This window comes from Notolepis coatsorum, assembly GCF_963971535.1.
Source record: "Notolepis coatsorum genome assembly, chromosome: 10".
In the NCBI taxonomy this organism is placed as follows: domain Eukaryota; kingdom Metazoa; phylum Chordata; class Actinopteri; order Aulopiformes; family Paralepididae; genus Notolepis; species Notolepis coatsorum.
This window is the reverse complement of record NC_140174.1, coordinates 89,601,200-89,620,539: the sequence shown is the minus strand read 5'-3', so window position 1 is coordinate 89,620,539 and position 19,340 is coordinate 89,601,200. Positions and strand designations below refer to the sequence as shown.

The 19,340-nt window shown below is 43.4% G+C and overlaps 1 protein-coding gene across 3 annotated transcripts in view; it reads left to right on the top strand.

Moving 5' to 3' along the window:
- Window positions 1-353: 353 nt before the first annotated feature.
- Window positions 354-19,340, top strand: part of LOC311235959 (RILP-like protein 1) — a 54,195-nt gene continuing 35,208 nt past the window's right edge. For all 3 annotated transcript variants that reach the window (XM_084323503.1, XM_084323502.1, XM_084323501.1), the window contains exon 1: window positions 354-837. In XM_084323503.1, the coding sequence (XP_084179629.1) occupies window positions 505-837 (333 nt within the window). In that variant the 5' untranslated portion in view covers window positions 354-504. The remainder of the gene's footprint in view (window positions 838-19,340) is intronic.

The window sequence follows — 19,340 nt, the reverse complement described above, 5'->3', positions numbered from 1 at the left end:
AATGAGTGTACATTTGGACTAACATTTGATAAAAAATCTGTGATTTGGTTCATTCATGTGAAATTCTAAATTCAGCCGATCATTCTAAAGAATAGGGGGACATTTGACCCCTTATCTTGTAGCACTATTTTAAGTTTTGTACTTATAACATATACATAATGGGAATGGGTGTAGGTCTGTTTTTAATTTTTTATTATTAAATAAAATGATATTCCTATATACATACAAAAAGACTATGGGGGTGCCCTGGCAACACAAAACCCCACCATCATAACCTATCCCGTTACAGAACACATGCGCACATGCGCACTAGTATACTTTCAGTTAAAACTTTGTATAACTTGTAACAGCAGGAGAGGAGCGCACGGGATCAGGACTTGTTACAAAGTTCTTCAGACTGTCAACCAGCATAAACAGAGAGACGAGTACTTCTATAAATACAACAATGCGCCTAACTGGCTTGATGAAACTAATATTTCTACAATAAATGATGCAAACCTTTGGATGGTAAAACGATGCGCATGTATACTGGCATTGCAGAAGACAGACATGGAAAAGTGTGGATCTGCCCTGGACAAAAACACAGCCGAGTTGACCGTAATGGATGTTTATGATATTGCTGCGGATGTCGGCCAGGAGTTTGAGCGGATTATTGATCAACATGGTTGCGAGGCGCTGTTGCGCTTGATGCCGAAAGTGGTGCGGATTCTGGAGGTTTTGGAAGTGTTTGTCAGTCGCAGCTCCGCGAACTCGGAGACCGAGGAGCTTCGGCGCGACTTGGACAGGTTACAACAGGAGCGAAACGACCGACACGAGAAAGAAATCAAACACCAAAAGGTTTGTGACCCGAAGAGTATACAGAACTTAAAAAGAACTTCGCGTCTGTCCCAACAGGATACACCCCTCTCGTATTGGGTCTCTATTCTATTATAAGATTACACGATTAGAGTTAATCTCTTTACAAAAAGGGAACTAATCCGTTACGACTCGAGTAGGATTTAGGATCACCTTTAGTGAGATTATGAAACCAAACTATAATTTAACACATCTTTAATTAATGGATAACAATGTTTCTAGATGATGACTGACAACTACAGACAACATGTCATGAATGTCAATCCTGTGACCGCAGGCCAAAACGACTCTGTTTCTGCAAATCTGCACCATGAGGGATGATGATAGGTAATTATTATTATAGTATTATTATTATTATTATTATTATTATTATTATACAAGCACATGTTTGATTTGATACTGTAGAATATGTTTTAGTGAAATGTTGCCCTGTCCTGTCCGCGTGAACATTAAAGGCAACCAACTTGTGTTCAGCTTTTCTCTGATTGGCCGCTAGCCCGCCCCCTGCGAGCGGCTGGTGCCGGAAATGAAATGCGGAGCTGTATGAATGAATGAATGAAAACTTTATTTAACAGATTGCAGAATGGGTACAATACAGTACGGCTCAATACATACAATTGTTAAGGGGATGCAGACCTGAGAAAGACGTTTGTCTTGTTTCCATCAGGGTCCCCCATTTTCAATTCATATAGACATTTATGACATACACAACATACATGACATTTATAATCTTTGTCCGAATCGAATCACGCGAATACACAACGCATTTATCAAAACACCTACGCGATTCACGCGTCACTGGCTAATGTACCCATTCTGCAATCTGTTAATAAACTTTTCAATCAATCAATCAATTCAAAAACTGTGGAGGCTGCTGACTGATTAACTAGAAACTGTACATTGTAACGTTATATAATGTATAATGTTATTTCGCGTCACGCTTCAGGTACATCAGTGGAGGCTGACGCCTGACTGATTAACTAGATTTTTAACGTCAGTCACTGTACATCAGTGTGGAGGCTGACGCCTGACTTGATTGATTGATTGAAAAGTTTTTTTTTTGATCCACTTTTTCTCCCATTTTCTATATTTTCTCCCATCCCAATTTCGTATCATCCAATTCAACCCTCCCCTGTCACGAACGCTGTTTCTTGCCTCCCACAAGCCGGCTGCAATGTGGACTAAGTCATACATAGCACAAGTCCCCTCCGGTACTTGAGGTAACAGCAGTCGCATCTTTTCACCTGCGCAGCTCGATCTCTCAGTGTCGAGGAGTAACGCGTGGGAGGCTCACGCTGCCCCCGACACTTCCTGATTCTACTGCGCAGGCGCACCAACCGACTTGTAGGAGTCGCTTGTTCACAACGTTCGATCCCCACCCTTCAGTTTTCCCTCCCCGTAATACGGCCAATGTGTATTACTGCGGACGACCAGCTAAACTGAAAACAATGTGGAGAGCTGGATTCGAACACGCGAATCCTAGCGTCTCCACACTGGTGGCGAGTGCCTTGCCCACTACACCACCTAGCCGCCCGATTGATTGAAAAGTTTATTAACAGATTGCAGAATGGGTACAGTACAGTACAGCTCAATACATACAATTGTTAAGAGGATGCAGACCTGAGAAAGACTTTCGTCTTGTTTCCATCAGGGTCCCCCATTTTCAATTCATCATATGACACACATGACATACAGATAGACAGTACTGCTACATCTATACATTTATGACATACCAGATTTTCAAATACAGTACTGTTTGTGATACTAAAAAAATCCAGAAGAAGAGTATATACATTTGACATAGAAACTGTGCATTGGGGGAGGTTGGGGAGGTGGGGTGGGGCTGTACATTGGAGGTGGGGGGGGGGGTTGGGACACTGTACATTGGAATACTGACATACATTTGACATGGAAACTGTACATTGGAGGAGGTTGGGTAGGTGGGGTGGGGTTGGGTGGGGCTGTACATTGGAATACTGACAAAGCCATGCTTGGTCTTTATTGTACAACTGGGTTAGGACATTTGTAGGGGTCAGTTTTGAATTGCAGTCTCCCGTAGGTGTTCTTTGAGAGTGTTTTTGAAGGTGGGTAGTGATTTACATTCCTTTACAGCTTTGGGTAGGGCGTTCCACATTGTTGTGGCATAATTGCGAAATGTGTTTAGTCCCTTGTTTGAGCCGAATCTGGGTTTTTCATGATTTGTGGAGCTCCCTCTGGTGTTGTGATCGTGGTATTCACTGACCTTTGGGAAGTATTTTGACATGTACATGGGTACCTTGGTCGTGTAGTGTATCTTGTAGACCAGGCCCATTGCAAGTTGCTGTACTCTGTTGTCTACTCTAAGCCATCCTAGGTTGGCAAAGTGTGCAGGGGTGAGGTGGGTTCTAGGAGTCAGGTCAAGCAGTAGTCTGACTAGTTTGTTTTGAGATGTTTGTAATTTGGTTTTTAGTGCCTTTGAGGTGCTTTGGTACCATGAGGTGCAAGCATAGTCGTAGTACCCTTGAATGAGTGCTCCTGCCAGAGTCTTCAGGGTATTCTTGTTTACCAGGGAGGAGATCCGGTACAAGAATCGAGTTTGTTGATTGACTTTTTTTATTACATTGGATGCCATTTTGTCACAGGAAAGATTAGCCTCTAGGATGGAACCCAGGTAGGTAATTTCATCTTTCCTTGTGACAATATTGTCACCCACTGACTGTAACTGAGAAGCCGTCTGTTTTGCTGAGTTTGTTATTTGAACCGAAGAGAATGGACTCTGTTTTGCCCATGTTAAGTGTAATGATAGTTTGTTGTCGGCGAGCCATATGCAGATTTTGCCTAGTTCCGAGCTGAGGGTTTTTTCAACCTGTAACTTGTTCTTGTCAGAGACCAGCAGGGCTGAGTCGTCCGCAAACAGGAACAAGTTGCAGTCACAAGCTGACGACATGTCATTTGCATAAATTAGGAACAGTAGTGGTCCTAGTATGCTTCCTTGTGGAACACCACAGTTCACTGTGAGGGGGGGGGATAGGGTACCGTTTACCTCCACCATCTGTTCTCTCCCCTCCAGGTAGGATTGTATCCAGCTCACTGATAAACTATCAAAACCAATTGCTTTTAGCTTGTCAATCAGAATGGTGTGATTGACAGTGTCGAAGGCCTTTTGTAGGTCTAGCATGACCATGCCGCAGTATTTGCCCGCGTCCACCTCTTGCTTGATGTGGTCGTGGTCGTTCAAATAGAGAAGGCATGTGTCAGTGGAGTGGGATGTTCTGAAGCCAGATTGGAATTCGTAGATTAGATTTTTATCCGTAAGGTACTTTTCGACCTGTTCGTATACTATTTTTTCCATGACTTTCGAGATGGATGTAAGGATAGAAACAGGGCGGTAGTTGCCTGGGTCTAATTTGCTGCCCTTTTTGTGCAGGGGTCTTACTCTCGCTATTTTGAAGTCCTTGGGGACGTGTCCCTGTTTTATGGAGAGGTTTATTATGTGTGTGATGACTGGGGTGATGGCGGCTGCTGAGTCTCTGAGGAATTTGGAGGGGATGTTGTCATGGCCAGTGGCCTTGTTCGGTTGGAGGGCGCTCAGTTTATTGAGTACCTCATCTGTAGTTACCATTTCCAGTTTGAAATCGTCTTTGTGGACGCCTAGGTTCTTGTAGTATGCTACTATGTGTTCTACCCCATACTGCCCTGAGTGGGACTGATTAACTAGAAACTGTACGCTGTAACGTTATATGTTATTTCTAGGGGTGGGACGATACATCGATCCAGATCGATACATCGATGTAATTATCAACAATCGAATCGGATCGATGCGATGTAATAAGATCGATTCATATCGATACTCTTATTTTGAAAATCCTGTGGCGAGTCTCATATCCGCCCAAGAACAACAGCAGTAGCTCCCTCCGTGTGTGTAGATGTTACAGCATAGCATTCTCCCTTTCTGTGTGTGTGTGTGTGTGCGCGTCTTTGGAAAGACCAGATGAGGTCAGAGGAGTTTGATGTTTAAATGTTATTTAAACATAAACAATATAATACATAATAAATGTAGGCCTATACATGATCATGCAACATCAACAAATTGTTGTAGGAACGGTTTGGGAGAGGGAGGTTGTGAGTTTTGAGTTCCAAAAAATGTAGCTTAAAGTTTAAAGCTCAATATATAAAAACGTGGCACTTTACAGTGAACAGGAGGTCTATTTGTATTAAAAACAATAGATTGATTTTCCTTTAAATGTCTGGAAGAGCTCAAAAATACAAATGTCAAATGATATTTTCATTACCTTTTTTTTGTTGATCTAAATGTTACTGATTGTGTTAAATGGGCATATGATATCATCTCATATCGATCGCAGGCACCTGAATCTAATCGTATCGTATTGTATCGTGAGAGACTTTGTGATATCGGCAAATATCGTATCGTTGTCCAAAGAATCGATATCGTATCGTATCATGATGAAACTGGTGATTCCCACCCCTAGTTATTTCGCGTTTTTAACGTCAGTCACTGTACATCAGTGTGGAGGCTGACGCCTGACTGATTAACTAGAAACTGTACGCTGTAACGTTATATGTTATTTCGCGTTTTTAACGTCATAAACCAACTACCAGATTCACTCGTCACTGTACATCAGTGGAGGCTGTGTCTAACCTCAACCCTGTATTGCAAAATTAAGTGATATACAATATTTTTTTCAGGACAACTTGGCCTATCAATCTATATGCTACAGTTATGTCATATATATGAATGTATAAATGTAATATCTTGGATATTGTTAAACACAGAACAATAATGAACAATCAATTTGGCTTACTGTTACTGTATTGTTTGTCTTGTTTCATGGGCTGCCAAAATGTTATATTTTGCACCAGGGAACTTGAAGGTTCATGCAAGTTTCAAGTTTCTTTAATAGTTGTCATACAGAAGTACAGAATACTTTTATACATAATGCTTCCTACTGTTACGCTCCAGAGACTGTGCTAGACAAGATAAGTATGATATGAAATAAAGTAGCATGTAAAAATAGAGGTCCCAGTGTTCAGTATAGACATATGTACAATGTTCGATGCAGACTAGAAGTAACTGAGTTACCATACAATATACTATGCAATATACTAATATACAATGCTATATAGTGCAAAGCAGAAATGGGATGAGGTACAATTTACAGTAAGGTGTACGAGTTGTAGTGCAAATCCTTTACCAATAAATATAAAGTGTGTTTGGGTGATCTAAAGTGTGGAGAGTGGGTGTGGGTGGGTGTCTAACCTCAACCCTGTATTGCAAAATTAAGTGATATAAAAAAAAAATCGGGACAACTTGGCCTATCAATCTATATGCTACAGTTATGTCATATATATGAATGTATAAATGTAATATCTCAGATATTGTTAAACACAGAACAATAATGAACAATGAACACACGCGAACAAGGACACTGCTCTTCCAAACTGGATTACAGAGCTTCTGAAAGGGCTAGTGTAACTGAGGGGTACAATTCCCTGACTGTATTAAATAAGTATGGTATCATTAAACCACTACTGTCTTATGTACATTACTACTGGCCATACAGTACACAGGTATATGAGATGAACACCTCCACAATGACACAGTTCCACACAAATCTTGGTTAGAATAATATTTATTAGCAGCAATAATAGTAGATTACATTACTTTACTTAGAGTCGCGCTTGTAAGGCGAAGAATGTGCGTGAGTAAGTCAAGAGCGTAAGTCCATTAGAATATTACGCAGGAGATAATGAATACCACCTGTATCTTAGGAATTATATCTATGGTACACTAGTAGGGCAGCGGGAGATACTAGTAGGGTCCCTCCGGTTGTAGGCCAGCAGGGGGGAGGATTTGTCGGTAACGAAAGTCTGGGTCAACGAAGAATAAGGAGACTCCAGGTACAGGAGACGGTGCAATAATCTCTTGATCCGCAGACGAATAACAGCTATTCTCCGGTATGCAGCTCCGCATGGAAGAAAGCTAGCCAGCCTCAGGCGTCCTAGAGGCGGGCTCGACGTTGCTCCTCACAGGGTAAATCCCACACAATTGTGGGTGTAGACGATTCTCCGCTCCATCAGCTACAGGACCAAAGCAAATATAATCCAGCCGAAAAGGGCTATGTAGTCGTCGGATAGGTTATCCAGTGTACATATCCACACGGTCCTCGTCTAGGGCTCCTCGGATGACGGCACCAGGTTAAGCCGCCCAGCCTGGATAAGCACACTAGCTGGTACGAGGAAGCGTTGGTAATGCTGGTCACTGTAGAACGGTAGCCGCACGATACACTATACATAAATAGACTATTACTGAAATAATAGAATAGGTCGAACTCGACGGTACAGCGTTAAACTGATACTTCAGCTATCAATTCGCACGCGGTCTCAAGGCTCTATTTTGGGGCCAAAACGGGCCCTACTTCACAGCACGTTGTATCGTGGTGTGAGGCTTCACTTATTGGGTAACTCTACTTCTGTATTCACCTGCGCCGTATTTATACGTTAGGTGAACAAACTAGTACCAGCCTTATTCCTGTCTCGTATTCTTGCGCAGAGCCGGTCATGTTCAGGCATGTCTTTGGCGGTGACTTTGAACTAGACCTTGGGGGTATGGCAGTGGCGCCTAAGGGACCGCTGTCCAATAAGAGAACGAAATATTATGGTCTGTACTAGGTAAAGGGATATTCCGTGTATATGTACAAAGAATATACAAAGGATATCAGACGATATACAAATATTATACAATATATATCAAGTAATAAATATATATATTCGGTTTAATCTGATCCTTCGTAACAGCTAGGATCACACCAGGTGGCTCTTTGGAAAGCTACAAAGGTAAGGTTGCTAACAGAAAAAGATGTGTGCAAAGATTAACATGAGTGCAGCTGGACTCGTCCTGGAAAATCACCTGGATTCTGACCCTGAATGACTAGCTGCGGCTCCGTCTATACGCTAATTATTTTGGGATTCAGGGTCTGGACCTGCTGCCCTGATTGGTGATTTCTCTGGTTGGAATTTCAACCGGGCCATTCAGCATATATATCCCTATCAGGTCTGTTGTTTCATGTAAAAAAAGAGAAAATAAAAAACATTTGTTCAAAAGAAAAAAGAAAAATGTAAAACTATGAGCTTCAATGCTTTTTTGCCCCACTAATGTTCAAAGCCACCGACGCGCTCAGGTTGTGTTGCTTCGCACGTTGCTTTGCAGGTTGCCCAGCTTGAACTCGCCTCCGCGAGCCGGCTGGCAACTTCCTGCGTGCCACTGCAGTTGGCTGGCAGCCAATGATCGGGCCTTGACGCCTCGCAGCTCGCCGTAATATGGCAGCCCTCCTCGTCGACAGGCTCCCGGACTTGCCGAATGTGTGGAAGGCTGACAACATTGCGGAAGGGTTTCTCTTCAGCAGCAGATACTGTTTTGACATGGCCTTGAGTCCAGCAGTGAAGAGGGGGTCCCGACTGAGTCGCACCATATCATGTGCCATATCTGAGATCGCCCTCCTCGAGATCACAGTCGTCATCATCTGAATGTGTGACAATAAGAAGGGAATAGGTTTGTTGTAATGTAGTTAATCAATCAATCATGTAACCTACTGTACCTTACTGTACATGTGCGCTTACTGTACCTCTGCTTTGGCCTACAGCACAGCAGGTAATGGCGTTAATCAATCAAACATGTAACCTACTGTACCTGTGCGCTTACTGTACCTCTGCTTTGGCCTACAGCACAGCAGGTAATGGCGTTAATCAATCAAACATGTAACCTACTGTACCTGTGCGCTTACTGTACCTCTGCTTTGGCCTACAGCACAGCAGGTAATGGCGTTAATCAATCAAACATGTAACCTACTGTACCTGTGCGCTTACTGTACCTCTGCTTTGGCCTACAGCACAGCAGGTAGCGTAGTTAATCAATGAAACATGTAACCTACTTTACCTTACTGTACCTCTGCTTTGGCCTACAGCGCACAGCAGGTAATGTAGTTAATCAATCAAACATGTAACCTACTGTACCTTACTGTACCTCTGCCAGCAGGTAATGTAGTTAATCACACTGTACCTCTACTTTGGCCTACAGCGCACAGCAGGTAATGTAGTTAATCAATCAAACATGTAACCTACTGTATCTTACTGTACTGTACGCCTGCTTTGGCCTACAGCGCACAGCAGGTAATGTAGTTAATCAATCAAACATGTAACCTACTGTATCTTACTGTACGCCTGCTTTGGCCTACAGCGCACAGCAGGTAATGTAGTTAATCAATCAAACATGTAACCTACTGTATCTTACTGTACGCCTGCTTTGGCCTACAGCGCACAGCAGGTAATGTAGTTAATCACACTGTACCTCTGCTTTGGCCTACAGCGCACAGCAGGTAATGTAGTTAATCAATCAAACATGTAACCTAGCGTACCTTACTGTACCTCTGCGTCTCTCCGATAGAGCGGCTGGTCGCAGAGACGCGAGTTGAACGAACACATCGGGAGGAGAATGAATGAACCTGATGTAAACAAGACAAAAGCCTTTCTCTGGTCTGCATCCCCTTAACAATTGTGTGTATTGAGCCGTACTGTATTAATAATAATAATAATAATAATAATAAATCAAATTTATATAGCGCCTTTCATAGAACCCAAGGTCGCTTTACAATCAGGACAAAAAATAGGGCAAGGAAAGTAGGGGGGGAGGGGGAAGAGGGGATGAGGGAAAGTAGGGGATAATGGACCTAATTTAATCTAAAACTAACTGATGGGGAAAGCCTTGGTGAAGAGGTGTGTTTTTAGAGCGGATTTGAAGGTGTCCAGGGTTGGGGCGTTGCGGATTTCGGGGGGGAGAGAGTTCCAGAGGGTAGGGGACGCCACGCTGAAGGCTCTGTCCCCAAAAGTCCGTAACCTGGTGCGAGGGATGGAGAGGAGACCTAGATCAGAGGATCGTAGGTTCCGGGATGGAGTGTACTGGTGGAGGAGATCAGACAGGTACCGGGGGGCGAGGGCATGGAGGGATTTGTAGGTGAGGAGCAGGAGTTTGAAGGTGATGCGGAACCTGACTGGAAGCCAGTGGAGATGGATGAGGGTGGGGGTGATGTGCTGCCAGGGCTTGGTGTGAGTGAGAACCCTGGCAGCTGAGTTCTGGACATACTGGAGCCTGTCCAGGGCTTTGCTGGGTACCCCGAACAGGACTCCATTACAATAGTCCAACCGGGAGGTGACAAATGAGTGGATCAGGGTCTCCGCCACAGAGTCTGAGAGTGAGGGTCGGAGACGGGAGATGTTCCTGAGGTGGTAGAAGGCAGACTTGGTGACAGATTTGATGTATTGTACCCATTCTGCAATCTGTTAAATAAAGTTTTCATTCATTCATTCATTCTCCTCCCGATGTGTTTGTTCAACTCGCGTCTCTGCGACCAGCCGCTCTATCGGAGATAGGATCACATTGTGTCATGTTTTGCTAGAGCGTGTATATGTTTATTATTCCGAATAGATCTACACAGGCTTATAGCCTATAATACTTGACATTTGAAGCAGGCACCACTGCTGTTGTAATTGTCTGGTAATAGCTGTTTCGAGTGTTTATTATTGGGTTGTTGTCGCAGACTCACTCTTCCTATACCCAGGCAAATCTGTCTTCATATCTCACGCCCCAAAGGCGATAGCGAGGGGGGCGTACGCGTGTAGGTCAGTGGCCAATCAGAGCGCAAAACGGGAACCCGGAAACACAAATACATTGGTAAAAGCATACACGCGTCCTGTCCTAGACAATCCAAATCATAGGTGTATTATACAGGCCTCATCTAGGCTAATAGTGTCCCCTGGTTCCTATAGTTACGCAATGAGCCGTACTGTATTGTACCCATTCTGCAATCTGTTAATAAAGTTATCAATCAATCAATCAATCAATGTGTCCTTTCCACAATAGTATGCAACTGCAGAGCTGCGTTATTTTTTTTTATAGACGTATTTTGCGGAGACGCTCTCTGATTGGCCACTTCATGTGACATGTGCGCCCAATCGTGTGACGCCTGTTTCTACACCGGTTAAGCTTAGGCACTCTTTCGAAGTTGGTTAAGGTTAGAGTTTGTCTTAGAGCAGGGCGATAGAACACCAGCCCTGATTCCAAACTCTAACCGTAACCAACTTCGAAAGAGTGCCTAAGCTTAACCAGTGATAAACTAGGCGTTAGGTAGTTTGCAGGCTGTTAGACGCGATTGGGCGCACATTTCAGTGGCCAATCAGAGAGCGTCTCAGCAAAATGCGGCTACGAAAAAAATAACGCCGCAGAGCCAGCGGTGCTCTCAGGTCCGGCGGTCTGGGGACCGCTCAGCAGCGCCACCCACCCAATGGCTGAATTGGAGTATTGCACTGTGCGGGCAGAGCTGTGAGATCCGCGCGAGGCCAGATATCTTGAATGAATGCGTTTATTTAAACTTTAATTAACAGATTGCAGAATGGGTACAGTACAGTACAAGTCTTTCTCTGGTCTGCATCACCCCAACAATTGTGTGTATTGAGCCGTACTGCAGATTTTGACAACAAAATTAACAATATGATGCCGCAAGTTCTGTTATATTTCAATTGCCTTACTTATATACATAAATATAAGGTAACAGTATACTTTTGCTATATGCTATACACTACAGTCTATGTGGGATCATCCCTATGTTCCCCGGGTCCTATGTTCCCCGGGTCCTATGTTCCCCGCTTGATTGATTAATTGATTGAACATTTTATGAATTTTTATTATTTTATTAATTATTAATGTCCGCCTTGTTTCGAACTGGTTAAGCTTAGGCCCTCTTTCGAAGTTGGTTAAGGTTAGAGTTTGGAATCAGGGGTGGTGGTCTAAAATTTTCAATCAATCAATCAAGCGGAGAACATAGGACCCAGGGAACATAGGACCCGGGGAACATAGACATGCTCCCGTCTATGTGATTGTGGTGGGTGGTATGATGGTAATTAAGGAATGGTGAATATTATGTTTAATGTAAATATGTGTATACTGGATATGAACAGCAGTATTATAGGCCTACAGCAGTATTGTACAGCCAGTAACTATACTTTTGCTCGGTTCCGGTTCCGGGTCAAGGATGGGGTAGTCGCTCATGGCCACGATGTGACTCCCGTATTTTTATATTTAGTCCTAAAAGCCTCTTTTTATATTTTCAACTCGGTTAAACCTTTTTGTATATCTCCTTTATGTTTCTACCTATTTATTTTGGCTGCAAGAACCACAATGGCGACGAGACAACTGAGAAATGAATCCAAGAAGGACGACGCTCCCGCTGATATAACCGTCATTGCTGGGCTAATTGAAGAGCTAAGATTTCTCCAATGTACAGTTTCTACGTCATCCAATGTACAGTTTCTACGTCAAATGTATATACACTCTTTTTCTGGACACTTTTGTATCACAAACAGTACTGTATTTGCAAATCTGATATGTCATAAATGTATAGATGTAGCAGTACTGTCTATCTGTATGTCATGTATGTCATATATGTTATGATGAATTGAAAATGGGGGACCCTGATGTAAACAAGACGAAAGTCTTTCTCTGGTCTGCATCCCCTTAACACTTTAGTTGCCAAAGGACGAGTTTAGGCATCCTTCCCCGCCATGCTCAAGTTGCCGAAGACGCCGTAACTCGTCTTTGATATCAATATTTCAAAAATCTGTGATCGGAATCATATTTTCCATCCGCAGCCTTCACACACAGTTCAGAGCTCCTCTCAATCCTCTAGCGGTTCAAGAGCGCCATCTGGTGGCCGATCGGCAGAAGCGCCAAACAGGAAGTGATGTGGCTGAAGTGCTGATCACCCATATTACTTCCGGCCACTCTCTATAGCTCCCGCGACTCCATCTTGACACAATACATAGCGATCCGTTGCCAATAACTCGATAAACAACATGATTTGGACGTATATACCATTATACAACCTGGAAATGGACCGGGTATTTTTACATCCCATAATGGAAAACTGTCTACCCCACGCTGATCGCCCAATGGCCCGTGGAGACTGGGGTGAGTTTTAGCGTGTAATATTTCCGTGTTCGATACTAACTGATCTGATGAACATATGTCCCACATTAGATGAATGGTATAACGCTGCCCACGGAATTATAAACGCCCCCTCGCCCATCCGGTCAACATCAGATGACGTGTAGTAACTTCCAGAAGTACTTCCAGTTGGAATTTTTTATATCGCGCTGATTGCTATCAAACTGTATTTCATCATCAATATAATGCATTTGGGGCTATAAATCACGTTCTGGAGAAAGCTGCAGAAAGAGATGAAAACATACTTATACTTTAGATCATATTTTAGTATGAATATGTGAATGAAAAAGTTTAACGTTGCTACACCATGAACAATACATATAGGACCTTGAATGGGCCCTAATAATGGCAATCTAGCAATAGAATTTAAAAAGTTATAGCCCTGCAAAGAAGGGGAACTTCTCCATGTTAAATAGAGCTGGCAACGGATGGTATATCATGAATTTAGCCTTAGGCAATCATTAACAATTGTATGTATTGAGCTGTACTGTACCCATTCTGCAATCTGTTAATAAACTTTTCAATCAATCAATCAATCTAAGGCAGTCCTTAACCAACGAAATCAGAGCGTCCGCTGCCTCGCTCAAAACCAAACTCAACACCCTCTGGACGTCGGTTAATGACCATGCCGAGCGTCTGACCTCCGTGGAAGACGGCTTGAATACTTGGACTGGCAGGGTGGACGAGCTAGAGGCTAGGTGTACGGCGCTAGAAGAGAACAATGACAAGCTAAAGGCTAAGCTAACTAATGTTGAGTCCCGGAGTCGTGGAGCAGCATTCCCGCTACAAAGACGTCATGGCCCCCCTCTACAAGCTAGGACTCAAGCCGTCTCTTCAATTCCCTGCAAGACTTGTAATCACAACCGAGGATGGGGCGAGAAAACATCTTTCATCGCCTGAGGACGCCGTGGACTTCTTGAAGACCCGGCGTGGAGGGGCCCCAACACCGGCCTCACCAGTACCAAACGCGGTAGTAGCTTGATTTTGGGCCGTTAGCACCTCGCTATGGCTAAACGCGCCGATATATTTCTTCGTTCTTATAAATATGGTTGACTGTGTGACGTTAAGTGTCGCCTGGATGCTTTATTTTTCTCTGCGTCTGACTTAACACATCCACCGCCGGAAACGCTTTAAAGCGTTATTGCCCGCCATGCTTTGACCGCCAGACCTCGCTGTACAGCGTTATTGAGATCAATATTTCATTTTTTCGCCATGGCATTCATAATTCATATATACACCCGCGACGCTCCAGCTGGACCCTAAAGGTGAAGGCAACGACGGCTCAATACCGCCGCCTGGTGGATGGTCGGGCAAGTTACACTGGCAAACAGGATATGGGGGCTGTGCGTCGATTAAATTCATCCGGCCGTCAGATATCATTGCAAGGCTCCCGACAGACACAATGTACATAATGGATCGCTTTCTAAACGTAATAATCGATATGATTTCGGCGTTTATTGCGACATACAAACCGGAAATGGACCTAGGCGATCGACGTCCTATACTTGGGATCTTTCACCACCAGTCTCTATGACGCACGGTAAGAGGACACTAACGTTATTTTCAGCCCAATTGTACATTTCTTTATTTACAAACCATTTGATCAATAAATCAACCCATTCTACATAAAGCAGTTAGTGACGATCAAGGAATTATAAATGACCCCCCCCCCTTTCCTTTGATTGATTGATTGATTGAAAACTTTATTAACAGATTGCAGAATGGGTACAGTACAGCTCAAAACATACAATTGTTAAGGGGATGCAGACCAGAGAAAGACTTTCGTCTTGTTTACATCAGGGTCCCCCATTTTCAATTCATCGTAACATATATGACATACATGACATACAGATAGACAGTACTGCTACATCTATACATTTATGACATACCAGATTTGCAAATACAGTACTGTTTGTGATACAAAAAGAGTCCAGAAAAAAAGTATATACATTTGACGTAGAAACAGTACATTTGATTGGGTAGGTGGGGGGGGGGGGACTGTACATTGGAGGTGGTTGGGTGGGTGGGGGGGGGGGAGGTTGGGTAGGAGTGGGGTGGGTGGGGTACACTGTACAACTGTACAAACAAAACTGTACATTGGAATATTGACAAGACCATACTTGGTAATTTACTGTACATTGGAGGGGGTTGTGTTCGGACATTTACAGGGGCCAGTTTCGAATTGCAGTCTCCCTTAGGTGTTTTTTTAGAGTGTTTTTGAAAGTGGGTAGTGATTCACATTCCTTTACAGCTTTGGGTAGGGCGTTCCACATTGATGTGGCATAATTGCGAAACGTGTTTAGTCCCTTGTTTGAGCCGAATCTGGGTTTAACATGATTTGTGGAGCTCCCTCTGGTGTTGTGATCGTGGTATTCACTGACCTTTGGGAAGTATTTTGACATGTACATGGGTACCTTGGTAGTGTATCTTGTAGACCAGGCCCATTGCAAGTTGCTGTACTCTGTCGTCTACTCTAAGCCATCCTAGGTTGTCAAAGTGGGCAGGGGTGAGGTGGGTTCTAGGAGTAAGGTCAAGCAGTAGTCTGACCAGTTTGTTTTGAGATGTTTGTAATTTTGTTTTTAGCGCCTTTGAGGTGCTTTGGTACCATGAGGTACAAGCATAGTCGTAGTACCCTTGAATGAGTGCTCCTGCCAGAGTCTTCAGGGTATTCTTGTTTACCAGTGAGGAGATCCGGTACAAGAATCGAGTTCGTTGGGTGACTTTTTTTATTACATTGGATGCCATTTTGTCACAGGAAAGATTTGCCTCTAGGATGGAACCCAGGTAGGTAATATCTTCTTTCCTTGTGACAATATTGTCACCCACTGTAACTGAGAAGCCGTCGGTCTTGCTGAGTTTGTTATTTGAACCGAAGAGAATGGACTCTGTTTTGCCCATGTGTAATGATAGTTTGTTATCAGCGAGCCATATGCAGATTTTGCCTAGTTCTGAGCTGAGGGTTTTTTCAACCTGTAACTTGTTCTTGTCAGAGACCAGCAGGGCTGAGTCGTCAGCAAACAGGAACAAGTTGCAGTCACAAGCTGACGACATGTCATTTGCATAAATTAGGAACAGTAGCGGACCTAGTATGCTTCCTTGTGGAACACCACAGCTTACTGTGAGGGGGGGGGATAGGGTACCGTTTACCTCCACCATCTGCTCTCTCCCCTCCAGGTAGGATTGCATCCAGCTCACTGATAGACTATCAAAACCAATTGCTTTTAGCTTGTCAATCAGAATGGTGTGATTGACAGTGTCGAAGGCCTTTTGTAGGTCCAGCATGACCATGCCGCAGTATTTGCCCGCGTCCACCTCTTGTTTGATGTGGTCGTTTAAATAGAGAAGGCATGTGTCAGTGGAGTGGGATGTTCTGAAGCCAGATTGGAATTCGTAGATTAGATTTTTTTCCGCGAGGTATTTTTCGACCTGTTCGTATACAATTTTTTCCATGACTTTTCGAGATGGAGGTAAGGATAGAAACAGGGCGGTAGTTGCCTGGGTCTAATTTACTGCCTTTTTTGTGCAGAGGGGTCACTCTCGCAATTTTGAAGTCCTTGGGGACGTGTCCCTGTTTTATGGAGAGGTTTATTATGTGTGTGATGACTGGGGTGATGGCGGCTGCTGAGTCTCTGAGGAATTTGAAGGGGATGTTGTCATGGCCAGTGGCCTTGTTAGGTTGGAGGGCGCTCAGTTTTTTGAGTACCTCATCTGTTGTTACCATTTCCAGTTTGAAGTCGTCTTTGTGGACCCCTAGGTTCTTGTAGTATGCTACTATGTGTTCTACCCCATAATGCCCTGAGTGGGAGGGTAGTTTGTTTACCAGTGTTGTGGCTATGTTTGTGAAGAAACTATTTAAGTAATTGGCTACATCCAGCTTTTCTGTGATGAGCGTGTTGTCCGTCTTTATGTTTATGTTTGAGAATCTGGTTTTAAGTTTTTTACTGCAGCCTAGTTGGTTATTGAGTAATTTCCAAAGCTCACATGGTTTGTTTTTGTTTTCCTCGGTTTTGTCATTGATGAATTTTTTTTTTGCTGTTTTGATCATGGAGTTTACATCATTTCTTAGTCTGTTTCTTTCCAGTTTGAGTTCAGTCACGTGGGCTTGGAGTTCACTGCTCGTGCTTATGGTAAGCTTTGACTGACTTTTACGAAACTCAGAGCATTTTTTTGTCTCTGGTTTTCATAGCGGTCAGTATTTCAGCGTGCATCCACGGCTCTGCGCGATTTTTTACCCTGGTGGTTCTTAGGGGGGCCATGTTGTTTAGTATCGTTGAAAATTTGGTTTTGAAGCCAAGCCAGGTTTCTTCAACCAGTGTACCATTGAGCTCATCTGACCAGTCCAGACCCTCCAGTTCAAGGTTAAAGGCCTCGCTAGAGTAGGTTTTGAGGTCTCTAGATGTGACTGTTTTGTGACAGCCAGCCTCTTGTTTTAGCTTTTTGCGGGTACAGAATATCATATAATGATCACTTAACCCGCATGCTATAACCCCTTTATTGGCGATCTTGGACTTGTCAGAGGTCAGGATGAGGTCAATGGTAGTCTGAGTTGACTCACACACACGTGTGGGTTGTGTGATTAGCTGGCTGAGGCCATGCAGATCACAAAACCTATTGTAGGATTTGAAGACGGGTGCATCTTTTTGTTACATATCCGTGTTCCAATCCCCAATAAGAATAATTTCTGCATCCTCAACTCCAGCTAAGCACGCATCCAACACATCATAAAAGCCATTTTGGTCTGGCGGTCTGTAAATTGTGCCGACTAGAACAGATTTTGCCCTTTCAAATAGAATTTCTACAAAAACAGTTTCAATAGCCTCATGATCTAGGTCTGTATGGTTAATACATTTGGTGTCTTCTTCACGCATGATGAAGCATAACTATACCGATCATGTACATTTGAATTTTTTAATATAGCGTGTCTAGGGAAGAAACGGCAATCGATCATCTATATATGCGTTTAGGCCTATAACTCACGTTCTAGGAATTACTGCAGAAAACGATAAAAACATACTTATATTCTAGACGGTATTTTTGTATGAATGTATGAATGAAAAAGTATAACGTTCCCACATCCTGAACGATAGATAATCGATGTTGAATGGGCCATAGTAATGTCAATAGAATTAAAAAAGTTATAGCCCTGCAAAGAAGGTGAGCCACTCCATAGGCTTTCAATGGTGGCAGACTGGGTACTTTGATGAGTACAATGGCTGGCAGCCAATGTGTTAAGGGGGGGTTGGCCTGGTCTGTTTTGTATAACTATTACATAATGCCACTTTATTTATTTTTTTTCATTTTTTTTACATCCACTATATGCCGGGGAGCTAAGTGCTAGCTTTGTTTAAATGACCTAGGACTTCTATGCGTGTCACTTACGCCTCGTCACGACTTGGCTTAATGCCTCCGTGATGCACTTTTTTTTTCTCTTGTGTGTGTGTACATATTTTTTCGGACTGGGGTCTCATGGATCCATCAGCCACGTTCTTCCAGCTACGTTCTGCTAGCCACACACATGGCAAATGGTTGCATTTGCGGCCAGAGGCGTCATCATCTGCTGTTGACCTGCTAGGTCGCTAAAATGTCAGACGAACTTTTGCACAGCGCCCTCTCCTGACACGGCGGCCTAATTGCGCTATGACAAGGCAGCAAGCTACTCTGTGTGAACCATAGGAAACAACGGACCTGTCAGCAGAGTATCGCCCCCTTCCGGCCTGGTGGACGTACTGCACACGTTTATCAGGCAGTGCACAGGTTATTTACCCCCCCTTTTTCTCTTGCTATGGTTCCTGTTCTAGGCTTCTTGTTTAAACCTAGCCATGTTTTTATAAGGTTTAATGTGAACTTTTCCATTTACTCTACGTTTTGAGGCTTTTTGTTTTTGTTTTTTTTTGTTTATGTTTGGGAGTGTGGCAAGCAGCCACTGAGAGAGTAATCTACTTATGGTAGGTTTGAGGGTTTTAGGCCCTATGGTGAGTCCCTGTGTTGTTGGGGAAAGGCCCACCGGTCCCGCACCTTTATATGTTTTTTATGTATGTTTTATGTATGGCTCAGGACACATGTCTGCTACTGAAAATATTTGTTTTATGTATGGCTCTAGGTACATATGCTTAGTGGTTAAAATAGGTGAATTTGGTGTGCCCACAGGCCTTTTTAGGTCTGCCCTGTCTACACACCCCCTAATATTCTATGGCTACGGCTAACTCTGAGAGCTTTAAGCTCTGCTCCTGGAATGTTCGAGGTCTTCAGAAACTAGCGAAAAGGAAGGCGATTCTGACCTTTTTAAAGAAGGAGAGAATGTCTAGACATCAACGAGACCGCCCCGTCTGATACCTTGTACAAATGGGACGTGAAATCAATTAAGACCATCACCCAGAACCCCTTCATGATCCATTCAGTCCAAACCTGGTTAAAATTACAAAAAAAATTCGGA